The 26,850-nt window shown below is 41.8% G+C and overlaps 1 protein-coding gene across 1 annotated transcript in view; it reads right to left on the bottom strand.

Annotated features, from left to right (window-relative positions):
• Positions 1–26,850, bottom strand: part of LOC111869342 — a 66,056-nt gene that overhangs the window by 1,069 nt on the left and 38,137 nt on the right. Inside the window, exons 8-15 of the mRNA XM_033753394.1 lie at positions 21,139–21,298; positions 19,204–19,381; positions 16,740–16,889; positions 11,818–11,966; positions 8,607–8,766; positions 7,255–7,513; positions 4,211–4,321; positions 2,108–2,210 (exon numbers count right to left, since the gene is read on the bottom strand). Coding sequence (XP_033609285.1) covers positions 2,108–2,210; positions 4,211–4,321; positions 7,255–7,513; positions 8,607–8,766; positions 11,818–11,966; positions 16,740–16,889; positions 19,204–19,381; positions 21,139–21,298 — 1,270 coding nt within the window. The remainder of the gene's footprint in view (positions 1–2,107; positions 2,211–4,210; positions 4,322–7,254; positions 7,514–8,606; positions 8,767–11,817; positions 11,967–16,739; positions 16,890–19,203; positions 19,382–21,138; positions 21,299–26,850) is intronic.

Here is a 26,850-nt window from a genome sequence, read left to right as displayed (position 1 = left end):
ATTGTAACCGCATGAAAACGAACACAAAATGAAGACTTCGGTAAATGCATTCAATTGCCCTCCAACCTACAGTTATTCAGGAATCTAAACGATTTCCGTTGTTAAATTGGGGGGGGGGCCTTCAAAACCTTTGTCTTTCCGCGCACCTCTAAATCGAAAAGATTGAAAATAGAAAATTTTAATTTTGCCTGCGGTTTTGTATCGGTGTGAAACTTTGTTTCTCACATTATCGAAAGAACATAGACTGAAGGCGTTTGGGAACAAGGTACTGAGATGAATATTTGGACCTAAGAAAGGCGAAATGACAGGAGGGTGGAAAAGAGTTCATAATATGTAGCTTCATATTTTGTACACCTCACGTAATATTATCAGAATGAGTATATGACGGAGGATGAATGAGGTAGGTAAGACGTACGCAGAGACTGCTGCACGCAAAGAAGTGAACAGAAGTGCATGAAAAATTTTACGAGGGAAATCTGAATGAAGAGAATTACTAAAAAACCTTATTTATTGAAAAGTAGTTTTATTATTTTATTCCAAGAAGTACCTTGTCTTTAAAATACCTCATTTCTCTCATGAACTAGTTTATTATCGTCGTTGCAAAACGCCCATTTTGGAGCCATAGCTTTCGTTAGAAAATTTTACCAGATTTGTGGCTTCTCGATTTTCACTTCTTTGGATTTCGCAACAATATTTCTTTTTCACAGAATATTTGTCAGCCTTGCATCCAAGCCCAAACTCGGAAGACCAGGACCTGTATTTATGCTCCCCAGTGACAGGGTGGCCCAGTTTTACTCCCAGCTACAGAGGTTTTCATTTTCGTCACCTTCCATGACTCGTAGAGCTACGGTGGAGGTATTATAACCCGTCTCCAGACTGGGACATAACCTGTTTATCTCATCTATTTTGATTATGGGATCACCGGATATGGAGAGTAGCTGATAACACATTGAATAAGTAGTTGTGGACAAGCGACAAGGAGTGGCCTCTAAATTTGGGGTTGGACCGAGGAGCTAAGATGAGTGAGACTTGTTCCCCTCTTCCATTTCAACAAAAATTTCTCCTTTTGTCGGATTGTGGAAGATAATTGAAACATATCATTTTAGAAACTTTGTTTTTGCATTGTCAAATAAGCCCTTTTAGCATCATCATCATCAGAATAAGAATAATAATAAGAATAAGATGAAGATGTTTTGTCAAATGAGTGCAATTTCTGTGCAAGTATCGGTGCTAGTTGCTAGCCCACACTGCCAGTTCATCACTAGTGTTTACCGGCACATTTTCTGTGGGCCTAAATCTTACATTTTAGCTTGTCTGATAGGCAAAAGGCAAACAGATGCTCCTGCTGAATATGGCACCACACCATGAACACGTGCTGTGCTGCAGTGAAGGCATAGCCCTGCCTTTCTTGACCTCTGCACTAACTGGAGGTGAGTGGTTAGTTTCAGGTTCCGGCCTCTTACACCCGCCGTACCTATTGAATAGGAGACTGGGTATACCCCAGCTCCAAACTGGACGCTGTGGAGAATAAAAAATTTAAGGTGCCGGATGAAAGGTATCCAAAATAAAATCATGTCTCATAGAGAATTTATTATACACATTAATGGGTTTCACCATTACAAAGGGAAACTATCAATTTGTTTTTCTGCGGGCTTTCAGGTGTTGAAGCTCGTTGATCTTAACCTAGTAGACAATGTTCTTCACATAACCCCACAAGAAAAAGTCCACTGGGGTTAAATCTGGCGACCTAGGAGGCCAAGCGATTGGTTCATCTCTGCCGATCCATCTCCTAGCCATCTCTCTGTCCAGGTGATTTCTAACATGGTGGCAGAAATGTGGCGGCGCTTGCGCGTAAGCCGGGCATGAAAAAAAAACTTTCAGGGTTTCCCATGACATAAAACGGATACGTGTACAACAATTAGTTTCCGAGATATATATTTTTTTTTATTTTGGATACCTTACATCCGGACACTCTGTATCTTTCCTCTGTCAGAATCGAAACCCGGCGATACATCCGATAGCTTGCCGCTATACAGACTGAGCTAATAAAAGCTTTCCGTATGGTTTCCATCTTAGCTATCTCAAAATACACAAATAAAGAACTCACCTATCAGCTCGTCCAGCGGGCCAGCTTCTCCTCCGTATTCCAGGGGCAAAAGTCTTTTCGGGACTGTTTTATATAAGGATTCCATGTCGGGGTGGACATACAACTGCAGAAAGAAGTATGAAATTATGTGCCATTTTCGTGATTCCAGCAGTAAGTGAAACTGACAGCGATTTTTCAGTTGCTGGCTGCTTTCATGCGGACAGCAGCTGTACGTACCGTTTGTTTTAACTCTTGCGTGACAGTTTATGTTTCTATACATCGAGAGATTTTTTTTCATAATCTAGAGGCGTCATTCCCTTTAACGTGTGAAGAGTCCTATATTGTGGAATGCAGTGCCATGCAGTACGTTGAAAGACAACCGACATTTGAGAGAAACATATCGCCTCAATCTTCAGCTCCGAAGATAAGTCAGGCAAGAAACCAGCATGAAGCAGATACGTTTTAGCCTATTTCAACGGGTTTTATGGTGTTATATCCAAGAATATAGAAAACTTCATAACCATCTCTGTGAGAACTTTAAATTTTGCTCTTTAGTCTAGCTTTTAATTCTGTTATGGACTCTTTAANTGGCGCCGTGTAGATCTTGTGTAAATGGACATTTCGGAGGAACCTATTGCTTCCATCTTCAGGGTAGAAGAAAAAATCCGTGAGCGAGGAACCAGCGTGAGTAGGTGGCTGCAGACACCTGCTCACGCTGGTTCGTTGGACGCGGACTTTTCTACCCTGAAGATGGCGGCGATACGTTCCTCCGAAATGTCGGTTTACACAAGATCTACACGGCGCCATATCCCAGAATGTGGCATTCTTAATATATATTTACATTTACATGGTTACCTTCTTGTTTCGTCTTTCTCTAATCCATTCGGGAAATCCGCCCCTTTGACTCCTCTTGATTCAGTACATTAAGACACAACTGACCCTGTGCTTCAGAACCACGCCAGAGATCCACGCATACTCATCCTCGGGAATAGCTGAAAGTCTGTAGTCAAATTGACGCTTCGGCCACTTTATCCTTCTGGGAGGAGCTCTAACAACTCTTGAAGACTTTGCTGGGTAGGCCTGAAAGCCGGTCTGGAGGAGGTTGCGAGAGAAACAGTTGCAAACCCGCCCAAATTGAACTCTCTTCGTTAAGTTCATATGCATTCACCTTGATGATACGGTAATATGGCTTACAGTATATGTAATGAAATACATTTAAACTTTGATAGTTACGGAGAATATAATACCGTATCACGATTGAAGCTTAACTCGACTTAAGGAATTCACATTAAATAATGTTCTGCATAATAAGATGCTACATTGGATGGGTAACATGGCACTGCTTATCTTCAACCAACTTACTCTAATATGAAATTTAAGCGCCCTTGTCCGTATGCGTTAGCTACTATAGGAGGCAAGTGATAAAGAAACCTTCGTGGATTTAGTCAGCAAGCGAACTATGCCGACCGAGCGACCGCCGCTTGTCGGCGAAGTTAGTGCCAACTTTAGCTGATAGAGGGTGCTGCGTGGTCAACGCAACAATAAAAATCAATTAGTAATTCTAAAATATGTGACTAATTACATTACCAGATTTATTTCATATTTCACTGTTCGCAACATTAATAAGTTCTGTGTGTAAATAGGTCCATTGTAGCTGAATTGAAGAGCTACAAGTTAGACGTGCCTAAGTTTTCATCATATTTCTTGTTAAATGTGGGCCCCTTTTTGCTTAATTTGAATATGTTTTGTCATTTATTTTTCAAAATTTACAGCCGAAATGTGTCAGTGGGTCACGGGCTACGGGTTGGACGACCGAGGAATTCTGTTTCTACTCCATAACGTCCAGAGCGGATCTCGACGTTTTGGAGCTTCCTACACAATATGAACAGCGGGCCTGTTTCCCCGGGGGTAAAGCGGTAGAATCGTGAACCTGATCATTCCCCTCCATCTAATACCGATGTTAACAAGAGTGGAACTGTGTCTCCACTCCCCCATACATCTTCACGGCGTTGTGCTTAATTAATGAAGCACAGGGACAGTTTTACCTTTTCTATTTAACCACATAATTACAGCATAAGTGGCATAATTACCACAATTATTGAAGTTCATGTCAACTTGACTTACCCTTTTCCTCATCTTCTCCTTCATGAACGACTTGAACAGGTTGAACACAGTAGTGAAGGCTGCGTTCATGTTGATGTGGTTCATGCCTTTGGGACGAATCGGGTAACCGTCCTACAACAACAAGTCTGCGTCCATGATCATGTAACTTACTACAGGAAATGGCCGGCGACCCGGGTTCGAGCTCGGGTCTGGTCTAGTGGGATTTGTGGTGGACAAAGTGGCGCTGGGGCAGGTTTTCTCCGAGTACTTCTGTTTCCCCTGCCAATCTTCATTCCACCAAATTTTCCATCATCACCCGGCGCAGGTACAATAGGCCAATCAGTGGCCCACGTGCCGAGTGCACCCAGCTGGATTCCACCCCCCATTAGAAGTTAAGCATTCAATTGCACCGCCACTGTATCGGATTACAAAGTGTCTAATCGCAGGATGATCAACGAAGACGAAACTGGAACGGAGGTCGAAGAAGCGCTGATGGAGTTACTTCTTCGCATTTCCTTGGAGTGAGAGAGGAAAACAATTAGAAAGATCAAGTCAAGGAGGATGAGGTGGGCAGGGCATGTAACACGAATGGGGGAGAAGAGAAATAGGATGGGATGGTATGGATTGGATTGATCCGACCCAGGACAGGGGCCAGTGGAAGGCTCTTGTGAACACGGTAATGAATCTTCTCGTTCTATAAAATGCTGGAAAGTTCTTGAGTAGCTGCAGAATTGGCGGCTTCTCAGGAAGGGCTTATGAGTAAGTAAGTAAGTAAGTAAGTAAGTAAGTTATGTAAGAGAGAGGGAAACAACCTTAGTCAGGATTATCAAAGTCTCAGCCAAGACTCGAACCGGAAACCTCCCACTGTAAGTCACAAATATTACCGGCTGACTCGTCTTTCTCGGTTTATTGTTATTGTTTATTGGGCGCCAAGAGGTAGTCATATTACGTACCAAATAACTGACTCTATGTAGCTGACTCCTTGAGAAGCCACCAATCGCTCAGGTGTTCAAGAATTTCCGAGAAATTTACGGAATCCGACTGTTCATTACAATGTCCAGAAGTGGCAGTTGCTGGTCCCTATCCTGAGCCAGATGAATGTAGTCCATGCTACTCTATCCTTCTTTTCTAAGGTCGATTTTAATACTATTCTCCCACCTACATTTAGATCTTCCTAGTTGTGTCTTTCCTTCTGGCTCTCCCACTAAAACCCTGTGTGAATTCCTCTTCTCCCCCATTCGAGCTACTTGTCCTGTCCATCTCATTCTCATCAAATTGCCCTACTGTACCAAATTATTACTTGAATTTTATTCTTCGCATATGGCACAAAGTGGCAACCGACCAATCGGAAGGCATTTAGCTGCGTAGAAAAGACGCCGATTGTCTAGAAAATGTGGGAGCCTTGACGTCTCACAACTCTATGGCCCTCCACGGTCTGTTACAGGATAACTTAACTTTTTTATTATTGTTAGATAAACTTCGGTAGGTCTGTCACAGTTCAGCTCGCTTGAAATTAACTGATAATAAGGATTTAAAGAAGATTAATTTCCTAGATATGAGCCATATATGCAACAAAGATAAAGAAAATATGATAGGGGCCATGAGTGTGTAAACTTTTCAGATGATATTATTTCAACACAACAAACAGAGTAAATGGTCGATAATAATTAATAGACCTCTGCATGTTCTACTGTGAATGGTTCAGTGGCCAGACGCTAGGTTGAATAATAATAATAATNTTTTTTTTTTAATTTGTTTCATTTTGGTCCGTTACACTATCAATCACAAAGTTAATAGAAAGTCCGTCGAATGTAACAATTTGTAGGTCACTTTTTATTATTATTTCTGCCTTACATGTTTCGGTTTGACACAACCATCATCAGAGGCACTTGCTATAATTATGGAAACACTGTCGCTTTTTTGATGATGAAGCGACAGTGTTTCCATAATTATAGCAAGTGCCTCTGATGATGGTTGTGTCAAACCGAAACATGTAAGGCAGAAATAATAATAAAAAGTGACCTACAAATTGTTACATTCGACGGACTTTCTATTAACTTTGTGATTGATAGTGTAACGGACCAAAATGAAACAAATTAAAAAAAAAATGTGAGATTTAGCATTGTACACTGTCTAGTAAACTTACTTACTCTTGGAGCTGAGCCCTTCTGGAGGAGCCGCCAATTCTGCAGCTACTCAAGAATTTCCCAGCATTTTATGGAACCCGAAGTTTCATTACCGTGTTCACAAGAGCCCTCCACTGGTCCCTATCCTGAGCCAGATCAGTCCAAATCCATACCATCCCATCCTATCTCTCTAAGATCCATTTTAATATTGTCCACCCACCTACGCCTTGGTCTCTTTCCTTCTGGCTTTCCCATCAATATCCTATATGCATTCCTCATCGCTCACATTCTTGCTACATGCCCTGCCCACCTCACCCTCCTTGACTTGGTCATTCTAATTATACTTGGAGAAGAGTACAAGTTATGAAGCGCCTCATTATGCAGTGCTTTCTAGTACAGCAGCTGCAACAATACAGTGCGATTACGTAAGAACTTCCTGCAAATCGTTTAGTGGCCAAGGCGGAAACTCAGATGCTAGTGACTGAAAGATACGCTGAAAGCCCTCGGAACAACTACATACGCACTCCGAAAAGGAATCTGGAAACATCGATGAAAGAACCAACTGAAAATCACATCATGAATCCTTATTAAGTCACCAGCAGCCGGTCAAATGTGCGCGTATTCCGGCGTGGTCATTGACCTCTCGAACCCTGAGCCCGAATAGCCCTTGGGACTTGGACTCACATCTCTGTGTTTCTGTGTAGAGACCTTACTTAACTTGGTTTTCCGACCATGAACTCATACCAAAAACATAAAGGAAAGATTATTTGAGGACTAATTACGGATTAAGAAAATTCAGAGGGCTTAATCACTGAAAGTTGATAAAGAAGAAGAAGAAGTTTCGGCTCACGTTCTCCTACGGATTTAACTATTTAGAAACGAATGTAAGTTTCATCAACATAGGATGGCAACTGTTGTTACTGGTTCACCAATCTTTACCTGGAAGAGTGTAGTCATCTTCTTCACTAGAAACGGACTGAACTGAGACATATGGGCCATAGTCAAGTTGGAATGGTCCATCACATTTACTGTACCGCAGATGGAAGCGCGATCGTCCTCATCCAGTAGGACGTCTGCAAGCATCATATTTGTTTTGAACAGGTTTAGAATCGCGACTTCTTCAGGACGGTAAATGCCACTCCTCATCAGGATCACGCGCCTCCCCAGCTCATCTGGCAACGGCAGTGGTAAGAATATTCTGCAAGTTGATAGATAACTCAGTACATTATTTTTATATGTGCTGATAACAAAAAAACTCAGTGGTCTGTAGTCCGCAAGCGAATTTTACCAACCGAGAGACCGCCGCTTGTCGGCGAAGTTAGTGCTAAATGTAGTAGATAGAGCGTGTCGCGTGGTCAGCGTAACGGATACCCACAGCCGTTAATTTCGGTTTTCTAGACCGGAGCCTCTGTTTCCTTGAAATAGGTTTTCAGTTATATTCAGGAGGCTGAGTGGACTCCGTTCCAGGCTCACTAATTCTCAGAAAATCTGGTAGTGCCGGGAATCGACCCCGGGACCTCTGTACCTGTAGCTAGGAAATCTGACCACCAGAACACAAAGGGGGTAAAAAAATGGACAATTCGTGCAAGGCAAAAATAGTAACAGAGGATAAAATATAAGAAAAGGTTTCCGAGTATTTGTTCACGGTTGCGTAGTTGGTTGAGGCACTATGCTATATGCCCGAAGGTCGCGGGATCGAATCCCGATGAGGTGTCTTTTTTTTTTAATTTACCTATTCCTTCCAGCCGCACTATGGACCCGAGGTCGACTCAACCTCTAACAGAAATGAGTACCAGGAATATTCTTGGTGGTAAAGGGCGGCCGGTTCGTAAAGCTGACAACCTTACCGCCATCTGTGAGCCGATTGTCTAGAAAATGTGGGAGCCTCAACATCTCACAACTCTAGTGGCCTCCACGGTCTGTTAAGGGGACACCTTTACTTACTTTACTTTGCTTGTTATATGCAAGTTTTGCTTACAAAATGTCATCTAGATAGAAGCAGTATATTACTATTTTCTCAAGCTTAGTGTCTTCGTAAAAAAGAAACTGTTTTCAATTTCATTTAGTTATTTTTACGAGTTTATTTTTAACAATTCCCCTTGAAATTACAACGGGCTTTACGCTAATATGGCATTCTGTCCTTATCATTTCTTCTGTCTTTAGAGATAGTTGTTTTAACACTGAATGTGCAGTCGGTATGTAGACTCTCATCATATTTTGTATCATTCCTATATTACGTTGTAAGGTTCAGGGACTCGCTAGTAAGAACAATGAAAAGAATAATTTCTCACCCTAACTTGAGAATATGTTGAATCTCAGGCAGCATTGGGTCACGATTCGTGAATATTTCCGGTAACGCAGTTCTCAGAGTGTAATACATGTCCATTTTGGTCTTGGTGCGCTCCAGGGAGAATTTACAGCCGCGCAGGAATGTTGTTAGCCATTGTGAATCTGTAACACAAGTGATGCAATTAGCACGAAAGCTTCTGGTTTATGGCAACGTTTCTCAACGCCGGGACGCGGCCCGGAACCGGGCCCTGGCATCAATTATAACGAGCCCACTTATAAAGAAGAGAATTTGCCGGGCCGTGGTCTCATAGAGTTGAGAACCACTGGTTTATGGGATGTGCCTATATGACGTCACTATAGGAGATAAGATATAGCAGTGTACAGTATGCGGCAGATAAGAGATGTCTGTGAAATGACAAATTTGTTACCGCATAGCATAGCCTGTTGAAGCGCACACCAGTTATAATCAAAGTTGTGACCGCGCTAACGCCATCCGCCATAAAATCATGGTATGTAGTGAGCTCGGAGGTCGAGAACAATGGCCGCACGGCCCAAGGCATGAAACGTCTTCACCCGCTCAAGCACTGGGATCGTGGTTTCGAATCCCATTCGAGGCAGGGGAGTCTGTCCGCGTTTATCTCTGTTTATGTTGTCCTGTGTAGGTGACGGCTTTACAACAGGGCTGATTCCCCTTCCAAGGAGTCCTACCGACTACCAAAAGATTCATAGTTCCAGATTAATTCTGACCGGTAACGGACCAGAGAACCTAATACGAACGGCGGAAGAACGCGACTCAGGTTTTTTATTATTATTTATTGCTAGTGGGGTGCGACTAAGTCCCTTGTACTGCGGCCACTTCTGGCCTATTGTGCCAGCCCCAGATGATAGGTGAGGGTGATTGTGGAGCAATTGGTGGAATGAAGATTGGCAGGGGAAACCGAAGTCCTCGGAGAAAACCCGCCCCTGCGTCACTTTCTCCACCACAAATCCCACTTTACCAGACCCGGGATCGAACCCGGGTCGCCGCGATGGGAAGCCAGCGACTAACCGCTTGAGCTATGGCGCGGCCCTTCGCAAATGGTTAGCCTGAATTCCATTGACACAACTCTCGACTCCTGGCAGTCACTCGACAGGAGAGAAGTGAGAGCTGTAGGCTTGCTTGGCTGGCATCACGATGAAAGGGAATCTGAATTCTCCTGCCGGTTCGTAGCTAGTCACGTGCCACCTGAACTCTCAATACACTCGCTGTCATTCCCACAGCTCGAGAGGTTAAGTTTTACTGTTGTCAGTGGTGATCTCAACTGAGGGACTGTTACCACTGTGCATGTTAATGCAATTTTGTATAATCTGAGATTCTCACAGCGGTGGTTTAAGCGATTTCTATCTTATGGGATATAAAGCCATGTAAAGTGATAAATTTCCTATCCAGAATGGTCTAAGACAAGGAGATGCTTTATCGCCACTCCTTTTCAACTTTGCTTTAGAATATGTCATTAGGAAGGTCCAGGGAAACCAGGTGGGACTGAAATTAAACGGGACAATTCAGCTGTTGGTCTATGCTGACGATTTGAATCTACTGGGTGATTATATAGATACCATAAAGAGAAACACACAGACTTTAATTGACGCAAGTAAAGAGGTTGGTCTAGAAGTAAACACAGAGAAAACTAAGTATATGTTACTGTCTCGTCACCAAAATGCAGGGTAAAATCATGACATAAAGACAGGAAACAGATGTTTCGAAAATGTGGCACAGTTCAGATATTTGGGGACAACGATAACAGATCGAAATCTGATTCAGGAGGAAATTAAGAGGAGACTGAACTCGGGTAATGCTTGCTACCATTCAGCCCTACCTTCTGTCTTCTCGTCTGCTGTCCAAAAACATAAAAATTGGAATATACAAAACTACAATTTTGGCTGTGGTTCTGTATGGGTGTGAAACTTTTTCTCTGACATTAATGGAGGAACATAGACTGAGGGTGTTTGAGAACATGGTGGTGAGGAGAATATTTGGACCGAAGAAAGATGAAGTGACAGGAGGTTGGATAAAACTGCATAATGAGGAGCTTCATAACTCGTACTCTTCTCCAAGTATAATTAGAATGATCAAGTCAAGAAGGATGAGGTAGGCAGTGGATGTGGTACGAATGGGGGGAAGAGGAATGCATATAGGGTATTGGTTGGAAAGTCAGAAGGAAAGAGACCACTAGGAAGACCAAGGCGTAGGCGGGTGGACAATATTAGAATGGATCTTAGAGAGATAGAATGGGATGGATTGGATTGATCTGGCTCAGGATAGGGACCAGTGGAGGACTCTTGTGAACACGATAATGAACGTTCGGGTTCCATAAAATGTTAGAAAATTCTTGAGTAGCAGCAGATTTTGGTTCTTTTCAAGGAGGGCTCAGCTCAATAAGCGCAGAAAGGAAGTAAGTGTGTCCTTTGAAAGTATATCGACGTTTCGGAGGGGCATGTGAGCTCCATTTTCAGGGTTGAAGAATAAACCAAGCAAGGAACCAACATAAAGCAGGTAGCAAGGAGAGTTTCGTTCTACAGATGTCACTCAAATGCAAAGAAACTTTCAGTGTTACTTTCCGCAGCTTGGAGGATTCGACTTATTAAGCAATTATATATTGTTTTTCACTTGTTCTCTTCCATCCCCTTTTCGAATAAAGTAACTCCAAAATGCATTTCTTGAAAAATGGCCGAAAGACACGTAATATCCTACTACGAAAGGAATTCAGGGAATATGGTATGGTTTCTAAGGCATAAGGGTTTCCAGTAAGAAATGCAGATCACTTATATTTAAAAATTCATTGAATGAGTTTGTAAGAGACCGCCTCTGTGGTCTAGTGGTCAGAGTTCCTAGCAACAGATCCTGAGTCCCGGGTTCGATTTCCGGCGCTACTAGATTTTCTGAGAAATAGTTGGTTCTGGAACGGAGTTCACTCAGCCTCGTGAGGATATCTGAGGAGCTATTTCAAGGAAATAGATGTTCCGGTCTAGAAAACCGAGATTAACGGCAGTGGGTATCCGTTGCGCTGACCACGCGCAAAGTATAGGAGTAAGATGACCCCGAGCAGCAATCGAACCCGCGACTCGGGTTGTGTGGCACCAGAATACTATAAATATTTCCGGAGCATTGGCTGCATTTCCAGGAAACCAATTCACTTTTCATATGGAAAGCAAGAAGCAGTGTTCCAGTAGTACCTGTTCTGGCCGTGAGGTGCGGTTGTTTGGCCAACCATTCCCTTATGTGCTTCAAATCTGCTTCCAATCTGGCAGGATCCTCGTTCAACTCCTGACGAGCTATTGCTTCAAGGTCGGCACTCAGTGTGCGGATCGCCATGTTGTCTTGTCTGATTTAGCGCCTGTTCCTAAAGGCAGTTCCTACAATTGAGACAGTTAAAATGCAAAGAAGAAAGAATGAATGCGTAGAGTTCGATAATCGGCTGATAAAGGTCGGTGTACAGAATCACGTATCCACATTCATTGAAAGTGGAAACATTTGCTGATAAGTATATAAAGCAAAGGGTATAATAAGAAAGAATGAAAATGAAATGCTCCTTTGACAGCAAGCTTTGTAATTATAGAACAGAAAACCTTTTCCAACTCATTCCTTGACTTAGAAACTGAAGGCAAAATAAAAATATACATCGTGAATTTTACGAACATTTCTGTATGAACAACTTACAATTACCTACAATTGATTTACGTAAGAAAATAATATAAAAATAGATCTTAGGAAAGTGGATAGTTTACAGCCTGAAGTTCAAATAAAGTGATGATCTTTGGAGGTGTGATAATGAAATTTATACTTTTGCAACAAAATAAGTTTATCGAACTGTTCCGTACCTATTAGCTGTTCAAAAAGTTATAAATAGCGTAAACAAAGATACTAGCACACAGTAGGAATTAACATTACTGGAAATTATTATCTCCTGCAATAGCCTTGCAAGATATTCATAAAATTAATTACGAGTAACTCGTAGAAATTAAATTGCAACTTGAAACTTACCTGCAGCACAGCGAAGTATGCCGGCCCACAGAGTATGGATCTGTAGTGTTTGTGGCTAAAAAAAGATTAGATTCGTCTTCATGCTATCTTATCTCTGGGATTAATTTCACTGCCCGGGATAAGTGTGTTTGTTATATCATTTGACCAATTTATCTCTTCAAAAGATCAAGAATTGTTTAAAGTTTAAAATTTTAGTACTAATGCAGTAACATTTACCCATTTCTTCATAATTACCACTAGTTACATGTTTTGTCAGCCCGCCGCTGTGGTCTAGTGGTCAGAGTTCCTGGTTACAGATCCCTCGGTCCGTGTTCAATTCCCGATGCTACCAGATTTTTTGAAAAGTATTGGAGCTGGAATGGGGTCCTCTCAGCCTCGTGAGGATAATTGAGGAGCTATTTCAAGGAAATAGCGGCTCCGGTCTAGGAAACCGAGATTAACGGTCGTGTGGATCCGTTGCGCTGACCACGCGACACACTCTATCCGCTACAGTTGGCACTAACTTCGCCGACAAGCGGCGGTCGCTCGGTCGGTATAGTTCGCTTGCAGACTACAGGCCACGGAGTTTATTGTTGGTTTACAAGTTTATCAGTTCGACTGATCACAGACAATTTCTCAGAGAAGGTATCATTGCGTAAATAGCAAGATCGTGTCCTGATGATCTCAAATAATGAATTGGTCACCATATTCAGTACCGGAGTATCTTTTTATTGCTAGTGGGGTGGGACTAAGTCCCTTGTACTGCGACCACTTCTGGCCTATTGTACCAGCCCGAGACGATAGGTGAGGGTGAATGTGAAGCAATTGGTGGAATGAAGATTGGCAGGGGAAACCGGAGTACTCGGAGAAAACCTGCCCTAGCGCCACTTTGCCCACCACAAATGCCACTTGACCAGACCCGGAATCGAAACCGGGCCGCCGCGGTGGGAAGCCAGCGACTAGCCGCTTGAGCTATGACGCGGCCACTGTACCGGTGTAAGTAAAGGAGTGAAGTGAACGTATTTTTCACAAAACATGTGCAAGTCCAGGACTTGTATCCTGAGACTTCTTGCTTCATTCTTCATACTGGTAATCTTACTTACCATCTCTTTTCATTTTACGCTATATGGTGCCTGTATTCTGTTAGGGATATTAATCGAATAAACGAAGAATGAAAATACAAATGTCCATACATAATTTTTTTATTATCAGATTATTTTTAATTATTTCTAGCCGGAATAATGAACAGCTTCAAATATAATTTAACCCTTTAAATTGAAGTTACATATTGTATGAATACCTTGTATATAGACACATACAGTAAGGCAGGTGTTTCCTCTCAACTACGTTTGTAGCAAATGTCTCAGTGAAACTTTGTCTGAATTAAAGTTTAAGCTCAATTTAGATTTGTGAATAGATCCTAGTTGACGCTCAGTTTTCTGAAGGAGCCTTCCAATCCGAACAGATCCTCTTGAGTCTTCGGTCTGCCCCCGGGTCGCTTCTTCTCATCAGATAGGTACTTCTCGGACTCTGCGAGCCAATCGCGACGAGCTTCGACTTTTTTTCTTCACTCTTCTACAACACGGACACGACATTAGCAGCGCAAACAATAAATTAACATAATAATAGCGTACTCTCCACTGAATTCAGGAATAGATATATATTTCTTCAGGATAGCCTGCACATCATGATGTACATGTAACTTTTATTGAGAGAGATGATTGTGTGACCGCCTCTGTGGTCTAGTAGTCAGAGTTCCTGGCTACAGATCTAGAGGTCCCGGGTTAGATTCCCGGCATTACCAGATTTTCTGAGAAGTAGTGGGTTTGGAACGGGGTCCACTCAGCCTCGTGAGGATAATTGAGGAGCCATTTCTAGGAAATAGCGGCTCCGGTCTAGAAAACTGAGATCAACGGCCGTGGGGATTCGTTGCGCTGACCACGCGACGCCACCTATCCGCAAAAGTTGGCACTAACTTCGCCGACAATCGGCCGTCGCTCGGGTGGTATAGTTCTCTTGCGGGCTACAGGCCACGGAGTTTTTTTATTTCATTATAATTCATTTCGTGACAACTTCCTGAGTCTTAAAACTAGGGTCTGCTTGTTGCACATGGCTTAACGATGTTACGTGTCCCCTTTCTGTTACTAATGGGTTAATTATATGCTTGCATAGAGACATGCCACACCAATCGACGATTCGATCTACCGACACTCACGCAGTATGTCCTAACATCAAAAATGATGGTCTCTCTGCAGTCTATCGACGATCGTGAATGCGCGTGCTCATTGGTAATATTTACAAGATGAGTCACGTCGGCCAGTCATTCTGGTAGTGTGATAGCACAGTCTTATCAGTGTTCGCTGTTTTTCATCATATTTGGCAGCTTTTGAATAATATAAGTAAAATCATTGGTCATAACAATGAAAAACAAAGCGAATGCCTAGACGGAGTTTATTAATCAACGAATCCATAATGTAGGATGTATCATGGATCCAGTTAATGTGGCATGACTCACTCATGGAGCTGAGCCCTTTTTGAGAAGCCGCCAACTGTACAGCTATTCAAGAGCTTCCCAGCATTTTATGGAACCCAAAGGTTCATTACCATGTTCACAAGAGTCCTACTGCGGTCCCTATCCTGAGTCAGATCAATCCAATCTATACCATTTTCTTATCTCTATAAGATCCATTTTAATATTGTCCACCCACCTACGTCTTGCTCTTCCTAGTGGTCTCTTTCCTCCTGGTTTTCCCACCAATATCCTATATGCATTTCTTTTCTCCCTATTCGTGCTACATTCCCTGTTCATCTCATCCTCTTTAATGTGGGATGACCCTGATGTTAAAACTGAAATTTCTTACAATGAGTGCAAAATAGTTTTCAATTGAATACCGAGATTGCTGCGTCATGTTGAATGGTCTGGTATGTTGCGTACGTCTCACATCGAGAATAAGTAAATAGAATCGATGACAATGATTTCCTACGTTTTCCACAAAGGTCATACAGCCTGAGACTAAATCCTCCCCTTCTCTGAGAGAGACAAGCATCTCACAGCCTTACCCACATAGCGATCTCTAAAGTCGAAAACCGATGTATTGAAACCATTTTTCTAGAAAAATCAGTAGCAAGGACATGAAGAACTGTGTTTTACTTTGGAACAATTTCCAGTTTCCTCTAACCCTGGAATGGAAACCTTATTTCCATTCCAGCTTAGTGACTTGATACATTTGGGGCATACCTGTTATTTTGTGTTTCCGGCCCGCGTCTCCTCCATATTCCTGGGGCAAAATTCTTTTGGGAACATATTTGTATAAGGTGTCTACGTTGGCGTGAACATGAAGCTGCAGAAATGAGAAGATCATGTGACTTTTCGTGAAGAAAAAGACACTTCATATTCATAGTATGATCAAGTTTAAAGAAAAGGCTGACTTACTCTGTTCCTCATCTTCTCCTTCATGAACGATTTGAACATATTGAACACGGAAACCACAAAGGAGTTCATGTGGAAATGATGAATGCCTTGGGATCGATACAGGTAGCCTTTCTAGAACAGAATAAGATGTCGTAGACAAGTTCTGATACTAAGAATCTAATATTGCTGTTTCTTCAACTATATCAAAACAAAAGAACTCCGTGAGTTTTAGTCCGCAAGCGAACTATACCGACCGAGCTACAGCCGCTTGTCCCCGAAGTTAGTGCCAGTTTTAGCTGATAGAGGGTGTCGCGTGTTCAGCGCAACAAATACCCACAGCCGTTAATTTCGGTTTGCTAGACCGGAGCCGCTCTTTCCTTGAAATCGCTGCCCAATTATCCTCAAGAGGCTGAGTGGACCCGGTTACAGACCCACTACTTCCCAGAAAAATCTGGTAGCGCCGAGAATCGAACCCGGACCTCTGGATCTTTTGACAGGAACTCCGGCATTTATACCACATAGGCGGTCTCTTAAACTGAGTGCTTAGCAGAAATGAAGGAAAAGGTGACTGGAAACTTGAGAAATGGTTGAATCAAAGAGATACAGATTCGTGCCTGCAACAGTGTAATTGTCTTCTTCGCAAATGCGGGGCTGTACTGTGCCATGTGTTTGAGCGCCGTATTGAAATGATCTATGATGAGTACTATGATGCATACAACGGACCTGTCGTCCTCTTCAACCAGGATGTCAATAATCATCATATTCACTTTGAATATGTCCACAGTTTTCACTTCGTCAGGGTTGTGCACGCCGATCCTCATGAGGATTACGCGCCGCCCTCGATCGCCTGGCTCAGGCAGTGGCAACTGCAGTCTGCACATTAACGTATTTGTATGTCAGTGTCCCCGCTCTTTTTGGAACCAGAAGGCTTTTACAGCCTTTGTAAGAGTCCAATATTGATCCTTAACCTACGCCAGTTACATTCAGCGATGTTATCACATCCAATTTCTTACCTATCTATTTTAATACCGCTTGATTATCTACAGTGCGTTCAATGATAGAGGAAACCTGGCAGCAGCGTCATTTCAGCACCTATTATAAAGCACGGTAAGTTTGTGTTCTCTTTTTACAGTATTCTTATAAATGTGTGCATGTACAGAAACTGATGTTAGGGTATCAGCGACACGACTGAACTCCCGCTAGCGGGGAAGGGCACGGTGGTCGCGGAGAAACGTTCCATCGGCTCTATGCTGCTGTCATTTTTCCTCTACGGCTGAACACTCTGCATTTTAACTCTTTTTGGAGCAATGGATCCAGTTGGTACCACCGTTGAAATATATTTGTTTTTCACTTTGATTAGCAGCTGTTACTAAATGGTTTCATACAATGCTGCGATCTGGTTTCACTCTCTATAACTAAAATCAGTTTACCTTACTTTTACTTATATTGCATTATTTTACTGATTGTGGCAAATGGAACCCCACAAAAAACTGATCCCTTCTAACCTGTTCACCTACCACAATTTCTTATTTTAATTTTCCCATAATGTTTGTTTCTTTCACAGCAGTACTGTACGTTTCCTTTATAAATGTAGTTAAAAGACATATGGACTGGAAGGGGTTAATGCCTCCTTCCGTCCACATCTAGATGTCGCTTTCTTGCAGGTTTTCTGAGCAAAATTTCGCATATATTTCTCATCTCCTACATAAATCTTAGTTAACCCGTCCGTCTCGTTCTCTTCTATCAAATCACCATAATTTTCTGAATATCTGTAGAGTGTGAATTATGAATCTCCTTAATATATTATAACTTTCTTCGGTACATTTTTATTTCCTCTCTCTTAGGTAAAAGAGGTCCTATTCACACACAGGAAATCCAATTTATTTTTAGACTGCCCGATTAGAAATTTTATTTTGCAAAGCCGGCGAACTGTTTGCCGCCGAAACGTTGCTTAATCAGTCCATGCCTGATAGTTTATCGCGATGTTACTGATGTTTAGTCCGGTTAGTTGTCCTTAAGATACGCAGAAATACAGTTCTCAGTGTTGTGAAATATGATGTTAAAAATTGAATTATAATGTTGAACAGAAAGTATTCATATGCGGTATATTTGTACGGCTTTCTTTACGAAGGAAGTGCCCTACAAAATTTATGAGGATGCATTCTGATAGTACAGTGTCGTGTAAAACAAGAATTTACAATATCGTAACAAAATTACAGGTCTGGTGCCGGGCAAATATAAAATTCTTAAGAGAATTTGTATTGACTAAAGAAAAACTTTGTGACATCGATTCTCGATCAGAAGCGAGCACGAAAATTATAAACACATGAGGAAATTTTAACATAATGTGAGGTCACTCGCGAAACCGCAGAGTCCACGTGACCCCTACTTCCCGTTGCGCCTTCCACGTCACACTTTCGCGAGTGACATCACAATAATATCCCATAATCTTAGTAATTGTTCTAATAAATTTAATATTTTAGATTTTACTTGTATAATTTTCAACTTCGTTCTCAAGGCATTATTTCGCAATAAAAAATCTTACCAACCTTCCAAAAAATTAGAAGTAAAAATTTTTAATGTATTTTAATTCAATTGTAATGTAATTCTTTGTAAGTATATAATCTTAAATCTGATAAGGTTAATATTGTAATTTCCTATATTCTAATCTAGACCTAATTTTGTAATATGAACACGTTGTGCTAAATATGGATCCATATTTTGGAGTTCAAATAACTTCAGACATTCGGTCATAATTACTGCCTGATGATGACCCCATGAGGACGGAAACAAGTATCGGTTAGAAAATAAAATTCAATCTGAGATTTGATTGAATGTATAGTCACGTTTGCTGTATTGACGGAAACCTTACTTTGACATTTGCTTAAAACACACAACAGGAAGTGCACTCTAAAATGATAATATGGGAATTGAAGAAACTCTATAACCAGGGATTTACAATAGGCCGTACAAGAAGTTATTAGTAAGAAAAGTATTTGTCCAAGAGTTTTCCCAAGCTAAACGTCCACACAGCATCCTTGATGTGTTCTTGTATCCCAATCCTTTGAACGCCCGGTATTTAACATCACAGGAGCGGTACAGGAAAGGCACGAATTGTTCTCTTAATTCTGTAATTTTCTTCTTAACCAATTTCAGATATCATTTTGGAAGGCAATTTTGATGATACCGATCAAAATAATTCTCACCATAATTTGAGGATGCGTTGGAGTTCGGGCAACATGGGTCACGGCACGTGAAGAACTCAGGTAGAACCGTCCTCAGTGTGTAGAACATGTCCATCTTTGTCCTGACGCGCTCCATTGAGAACTTACAGCCACGCAGCATTGTCATCAACCATTGTGAATCTGCATTGCCGAGGTTATGTCTGACGCAAAGTGGAGAAATCTATGGATTCTTGCTCCGTTGAACATGGGTTTCAAAATTATAGAGCCAGTGTTTTTAGAGTGCAGTAGGTTATAACATAACGATGTCTGGAATAGTAATTAATACACCGTATATCACATTTTATAATATTATCAAATTAACAAGTAATCTCGGACACTTTGGGATGTATGAGAGAGGCTGAAAGAGGGCGACGGAGGAAGCTGAGCGATGAAGTACGTCACAATATTTCATCTGTCTCCATCTGAAGGACTGGATGTAACAAACACGTCCCATTGCAGGAGTGGCACTAGAGTCGGTTTCTCTGAGTTCTTCGGTGTTCCGTGCGAAGTCCCCTTTCAGCAGCTGCTCCACATTCATCAAATCATCATATGATTATAGGCTATATAGTCTCGACACTGACAAAAAAAAAAAAAAGCAAAAACTCCGTGGGCTGCAATCCCGCAAGCGAAATATATCGACCGAGCTACCGCCGCTTTTCGGTGAAGTTAGTGCCAACTTTTGCAGATAGACGGTGTTGCTTGGTAAGCGCAACGATTCCCCACGGCCGTTAATCTCGGTTTTCTAGAGCCGAGCCGTTATTTCCTTGAAATAGCTCCTCAATTATCCTCACGAAGCTGAGTGGACCCCGTTCCAGAATCATTACTTCTCAGAAAATCTGGTAGTGCTGGGAATCAAAGCCGGGACCTCTGGATCTGTAGCCAGGAACTCTGACCTCTAGACCACAGTGGTGGTCCCTCGATACTGACAGCGTCGTTAAATAACCAACCTAAACTTGAACTGAATCTTCTTCATTAACATAAATGCGAGCAAGTTAAAGAGACTGACGTCTTAGGAACAAGCATACGGTATGAGGACGACGAGAAATACATGCAAAGTTTGATCGAAAAAACCTGAAAGGACGATTGACGTACGGGACCTGGCGGAGGATATTAAAATACATATTCAACAAACAGAATGTGGAGTGGATCTAACTGTTCGGAATGTGACTCAGTGTCGGAATATTGTGAACTTTGGGGATCCGTAAAAGTCAGGGAATTTATTGACCTGCTGAGCGACTGTCAATTTTTAAGGTCAGTTCTCCGTAGTTTTTTCTTTTTTTTTTTAATAACTAACATTAAAATCTGTGCTTACACACACGCCCCAAGAAGATATAAAAGTTCATGTAGGTAAGGATCCACACATTCTTCCTGAAAGTATTCAGGGGAAGCGAGTGCCAAGTTTCACGGACCAACTGCGTAGAATTGTATTGAACGGGATTCCTTACGAATCCGTCCTCAGTGACTTAACTGAGTCAGCTGTTTCCTATGGGTTCTTGTAATACGTGTCTCAATTTATTAATCTTTTGTTGGTTGGGGCACTATGCTACAAGCAGGAAGGTGGCGGGTACAAGTCCCGATGAGGTGGATTTTTTCAATTGACCTAATCCTTCTATCCGCACTGTGACCCTGGGGTCGACTAAACCTCTAACAGAAATGAGTATCAGGAATATTCCTAAGGGGTAAAGGGCGGTCTGCACTTAAGTTTGACAACCTTAACGCCATCTGTGAGCCGAATATCTAGAGAAAATGTGGGAGCCTCGACGTCTCACAACCATATGGGCTTTCATGGCCTGTTACAGGGATAGCTTTGCTTCACATACTGTAACATTGCAACTGTTATGTTACACGTGGTATATATTCTTCCTCTCGCTCTTATCTCGCCGTTAAACAGTTAATACCTGTTCCGGCTATGAGGTGTGGTTGTTTGGTCAGCCCATCTCTGATATGCTCTAAGTCTTCTTGAATTCTGTTCGGGTCCTCCTTCAAGTCTTTATGGGCTATTGCATCCAGTTCAGCACTTAGCGTGTGAAGGTCTGATGCGTGCCCCAGCGGCAGTACCTGCACAGAGATCATGAAGTTCGTACTACCGAGAATTGTGCCGGTAGCATGCGTCTAAACATGCCCGAGAGTTATGCTGTGGAATCAGCGAATTTGGAAACAAAAAGTTAAGATTAAATTACTTCTGAGATGGACATCAGCACTGGTCAGAATGTAAACCATTTTCACGCGTCATAATTCCATACATGAAAGCACAGAAGTCTGAAATCACACATTTTCAAATTTTTCGTATGATTTCAGGGAAGAGCAGGTATTTCCGAACGCATTTTGTGACATCTTCATCCGTAATGCATTATGTTAGATACAGTGCTATTATGTGACGGATTGCAAGTGACGTTTCTTCGAGAAGTGAGGTAACACTAACTTTAAATTTATAAAAGATATTTGGCGCAAGCGCAATCGGTATAGAGACTGGCTACGGGCTGGACGGCTGAGGGTTCGGAGTTGAGTTCCTGTAGGAACGAGAATTTTCTCCTCGCAACGTCATCCAGACCGGTTCTGGGGCGCAACCAGCTACTTATCCACTGGGCAACGTGGGCTCTTTCCTCGGGGGTAAATCGACCGGGGAGTGAAGTAGACCACTCACCTCCAACTGGTGCCGAGGTCAATTATATATGGATCTATACATCTACATTCCCCATACACCTTCGTGGCGTAGTGATTAATTACTTAAGCATAGGGACAACTTTACCTTTTTATTTGGGGAAGAACCTTTATCCTTATATACACATACACACACAGGTATATATGTTAGTCTCTCTTCATTATTATCAATGCATAAATTATACGTAAACATACGTCTGCATTCTCTATGAAAACTTTTGCTAGTTAGAAAGAGAAATATGGCGGCTATGCGAAATTAAGAGGCTATATGTGACAAGTCCGAGAAAATGAAACTCTACACGATATGAAACTATGCACAAAATTAATTCATTTATGTGATTTCGTGTAGTCGGTAGGACTCCTTGGACGGGGATCAGTCCGTTGCAAGGCCACTATCTACACACAGAACAATACAAACATAGAATAAACGTAAAGAGACATCCATGCTTCAGTGGGATTCGAACCCACGATTCCACTGTTCAAGTGAATGGAGACAGTTCATGCTTTAGACCGCACGGACACCGTGATCTGCCGTTGCTGAAGCTATTGCAAGAGAATATTGCTAAGGGCAGAAGCTGAGTTATGACGGGTTCCTTATCTGCAGTGCAGTGTACATGAGACGACGTACAATGTGTAAGTCAGTAGTGTAGGTTAGTAAACGGGAAGACATAACAACTTCGCTGTATCATGTCTCTGGTAATTACTGTCAAGTCGTGAAGGGCAAATACTCTTATTATAATAATAGTATTTGCCCTTCACGACTTGACAGTACAAATACCTGTACTGTACTGAAAGGCTTTTCAGTCTGCTGGTTGGCAATGTTTAATTTTGCAGTCTGAAATCGACTAAAGGTTACGTAAAAGTTTGTTAGAACCTTGAAATATTAAGTTCTTGTTTCCTTAGGTCGCTTTCAAATATAAACAGTTTCTTAGCTTCGAAAAATTGTAATTACGGGTATAATAAATTTAATTCATAATGTCTCTCTAACAAATTTGGCGTAGAGTTGTTACATAAACTTGTATTTACTTTGAGTTCATCATTCCAATACCGAAACATCTTTATACGACTGCGTAAATACATGCCAGTCTGAAGCTAATCATTTCAACAAAAGTCGTTGTGTCACACTTGCCTTCTAGATCAGGGGTTGGCAGCCCTTCTGGCACTGGCAGCCCTCATTTGACTTCCGCTTTCATAACGCGTGACGCAAGACTAGCAGATAAAAAATAGTAAAACAAAGATCACATTTGTATGACTACATTTACTTTTTTCTGTCTGGCCTGTGCCCATTCAAAATTAATTTTGAAATTATGAATCTTTTAGGCTGTTGGCAGGGCAATTTGAACGGGAGATCAGCCCATCTCAAGGCCGCTACCTACACAAGCACAAGTATAGAATAATCGCATATTGACAGCCATTCCACGAGCCCACGATCTCAATGTTTGCGCTGGCGAAGACATCTCGTGCCTCAGACCGCGTGGTCACTGTGATGGGTATTGTTAAATTTCATTTTATATACTTACAGTTTTACAGTTCTTTTTGTGTGTAGCGCTGAATATTTCTGTGTACTTTTTTTTTTCATTTTTGTTCATTAAAATTCGTACATGGGCGTAACAAAAATTATCCGCGGGCCACGTGAAGGTAGCCGATTGCCAATCCCTGATGTAGACTACTGTCGGATCATACTGATATTGGTTCTTTACGTGCTATGCTAATGTGTCGTAAATTAAAATTTACGTCACTACTAGACATAACCCTCATCGCATGCACAATTTCGCTGCCATTTATAAAGAACATAAGACGGCAAGTTCTTGTGTTCAAGCGCCAAGCCATGAAACCCTACCGGAGAGTGCGGAGGAGTCCTACACACCCTGTAAGAGTGCTTGTATCCAGTACTAGATGTGAAGGAGTTCTATTTTCCGGGTTATAAAGTCGCTCAGTCCGGTGAAAGTCAACCGACGGTCCGGAGGAACTTGTAGCAGGGTTTTGCTTGCTGACTGATTCATTTTGGTTTCTTGCTTTGATTTATTCTTTGACACTATAGGTGGAGGTGACATGTTCCTCCGAAACGTCGGATGAATTTCAGCAGACTACACGGCGTTATATCCCAGAAAATGGAACTCTTCATAGATACTGCCATATGAGAACCTTAGATCGCATCCTATACACTATGAGGAGTTCTCAAATATGTGATATATGTTTAATTAAATTTCTAGATAAAACAAATACAGTCCGAAGATGTAAACAAAATGGATTCTGAATGAAGAGAGATATTTGAAAAGAAGGGCTAAGTTTTCCAGATAGGTTTGCACAAATTAAACAGGAAGGGAAACTCGTGATTCAACACTACATGTTTCATTCTATCTTCGTGATTTTAATTTATACCATGTATATATGTATATTAGGTAGCCGAGCGGTCTAAAGCATGCACTGTCTTCGCTCAATCAGAAGCCGGGATAGTGGGTTTGGATCTGTTTCCTGTGAGGTACGAACTGAATTCTTATATATTATTCTTATACACTGCCGGTCACGGTAGCCGAGCGGTCTGAGGCATGCACTGTCTTCGCCCGCTCGGAAGCTGGGATCGTGGGTTCGAATCCCACTCAGCGCATGGATGTTTGTGTGCGTTTTTCTGTGTTTGTCTACAGGTAGAGGCCTTGCGACGAGCTGATCACTCGCCCAAGGAGTCCTACCGTATGTGTAAGATCTAGAAAAACCGAAGTGAACGGAGTTCATGGAGGTAGGCCTAGGCCCACTGGGGCTGTAGTGCCAAGGGAAAAAAATGTATGTATATTATAATATAAGACGATTTTGTTACGTCGCGACATCACAGAGGACAGCATTACCTTCTCAGTTAGGACTATATTGCATGGAGTCAGCTAAATTCCTACTTTCCAGGGAAACTTGACTACTGCACTTGGCATTTAATTAATTCGCGTGTAATGGCGATCAGGATAATTCAGGAGCTACTTGAATGGAAAAGTAACGGCTCCGGTCTAGAAAACAGAAAATTAATGGCCGTGGGGATTCCTTGCGCTGACCACGCTACACCCTCTATCCATTAAAGTTGGTACTAACTTTGACGACAAACGGCGGTCGTCCGGTCTGTATAGTTCGCTTGCGGACTAAAACCACGGAATTTGTTTTTTTTTTTTGTGGGGGGGGGGTTAAAGGACGGAATGGATGTTGTTTGCATTCAAAAACATTTGAATTATCTTGCTCAAAAATATTTATTTGTACGGTTTTAAATGTAAATACATCAGCTGAATGGACATGGAATATTATTACATGTCTGGATTAGTAAAAGTAGTGTCAAAACCATTAAAATAATTTTATGTTATTTATTCCTAACTACCACTACGTGTATAAACTTATAACTACATCTGACCCTAGCAATGAGTATACTTTCTCCAAGAATACACATTTATAAATAAGGCAGGTTCACGTTTTTATTGCAATGCTTTTTTTTTTATCCGCTACGCCTGTTTGCTGCATATAATGTAAGTAGAACACTGCATTTACAAGCGTATATATATCAGAATTATAATATGTGTTGATTATCATACAGCAGGACAGCGACCTTAATTGGTGTGTGAAAAAAAAATAAATGAAATTGAATATGATTTATTTATACCCTTTTATTCTCATTTTTTAAACTTATCTCAACAGAACACAGCGGTAGCTCAGTGAGTGAAGTAACCCTTTAGGAACGGGGTAGTTTCCGTTATGTCACCCGCAGAAGCATTTAGAATATTTATGTTTGCCATCACACCGAGATCACCTACGGAGCAAACTGAGAATATTATTATTATTATTTTATAGAGTTATGAGCTGCTATTTCGTCAGGATGTAACAGATTTCATCATACAGATGACCAAGCCAAGTGCATCCGGAACCTCTACCCCGCCCACATTCTAAGTACAACAATTTCATGAATTTGGAAACAGAAATATGTATGTAAGATTTAAGGTTTTCATGGCGGTTGACTATGAAGAATGCCGTCTTATGGGATCTGGCGCCGTGTAGATCTTCTGTGAACCGACGTTTGGGAAGAACGTATCGCCTCCATCTTCAGGATAGAAAAATCCGCTAGCGAGGAACCAACGTTCAGACTGCATCCACCTGCTCACGCTGGTTCCTCGCAAGCGAATTTTTCTATCCTGAAGATGGAGGCGATACGTTCTTCCGAAACGCCGGTTTACAAAAAATCTACACGGCGCCATATCCCAGAAGACGAAATTCTTCAGAAATATGTATATTTGTCATGCCCTTTCAGTGAGCGTCAGATCCAGTCTGGTCACTACGTTGCAAAGAAAAATCTCTTTCCACATTTGTAATTTTATCACAATTCCTCGGCTGTCTATTCCTTAATCTAGTTACCATACTGACTGAGCTACGCCGGCTAGTTGGTTCTGTTTGCTGGTAAGTCGCTTTATGAAGGTGTCTCCACAAGAGCATATCCCTACTCCACTGGGATAAAACGTATAAGTATAGTCCCTGAGAGAACCATATTATCTAATAAGGCCATGTATCTTCGCTCTTTTCTTAGTGGTACACCTAAGGCAAAATGGATCAATTGTGCAGCATAAATATAGAACCTAACAGAAAAAATTGCGTACACTCATACTGAACAAAATTGTTGTCAGTAAAAGTGAAGTTATCCCTGCGTTTAACTAATTAAGCACTAAGCCATGAAGGGGTATGGCGGAGTGGATGTATAGATTCACATTTTCTTGACCTCGACACAAGTTGGAGGCGAGTAGTCAGTTTCACGTCTCACCCGCTTTCCCCCCGGGGAAAGAGCTCCCGGTACCCATTGGTTAGGAGGTTGGGCAGACCCCAGAGCCGGTACGGACGACGTTCAGAAGAGGAAATTTTTGATCTTACCGGGACCCGAACGCCAACCACTCTGTCATCCAGCCCGTAGACACTCGCCATACTGACTATGCTAT

Source organism: Cryptotermes secundus, unplaced genomic scaffold (assembly GCF_002891405.2).
Source record: "Cryptotermes secundus unplaced genomic scaffold, Csec_1.0 scaffold584, whole genome shotgun sequence".
Taxonomy (NCBI): domain Eukaryota; kingdom Metazoa; phylum Arthropoda; class Insecta; order Blattodea; family Kalotermitidae; genus Cryptotermes; species Cryptotermes secundus.
This window is presented reverse-complemented; position numbering and strand designations above follow the sequence as displayed.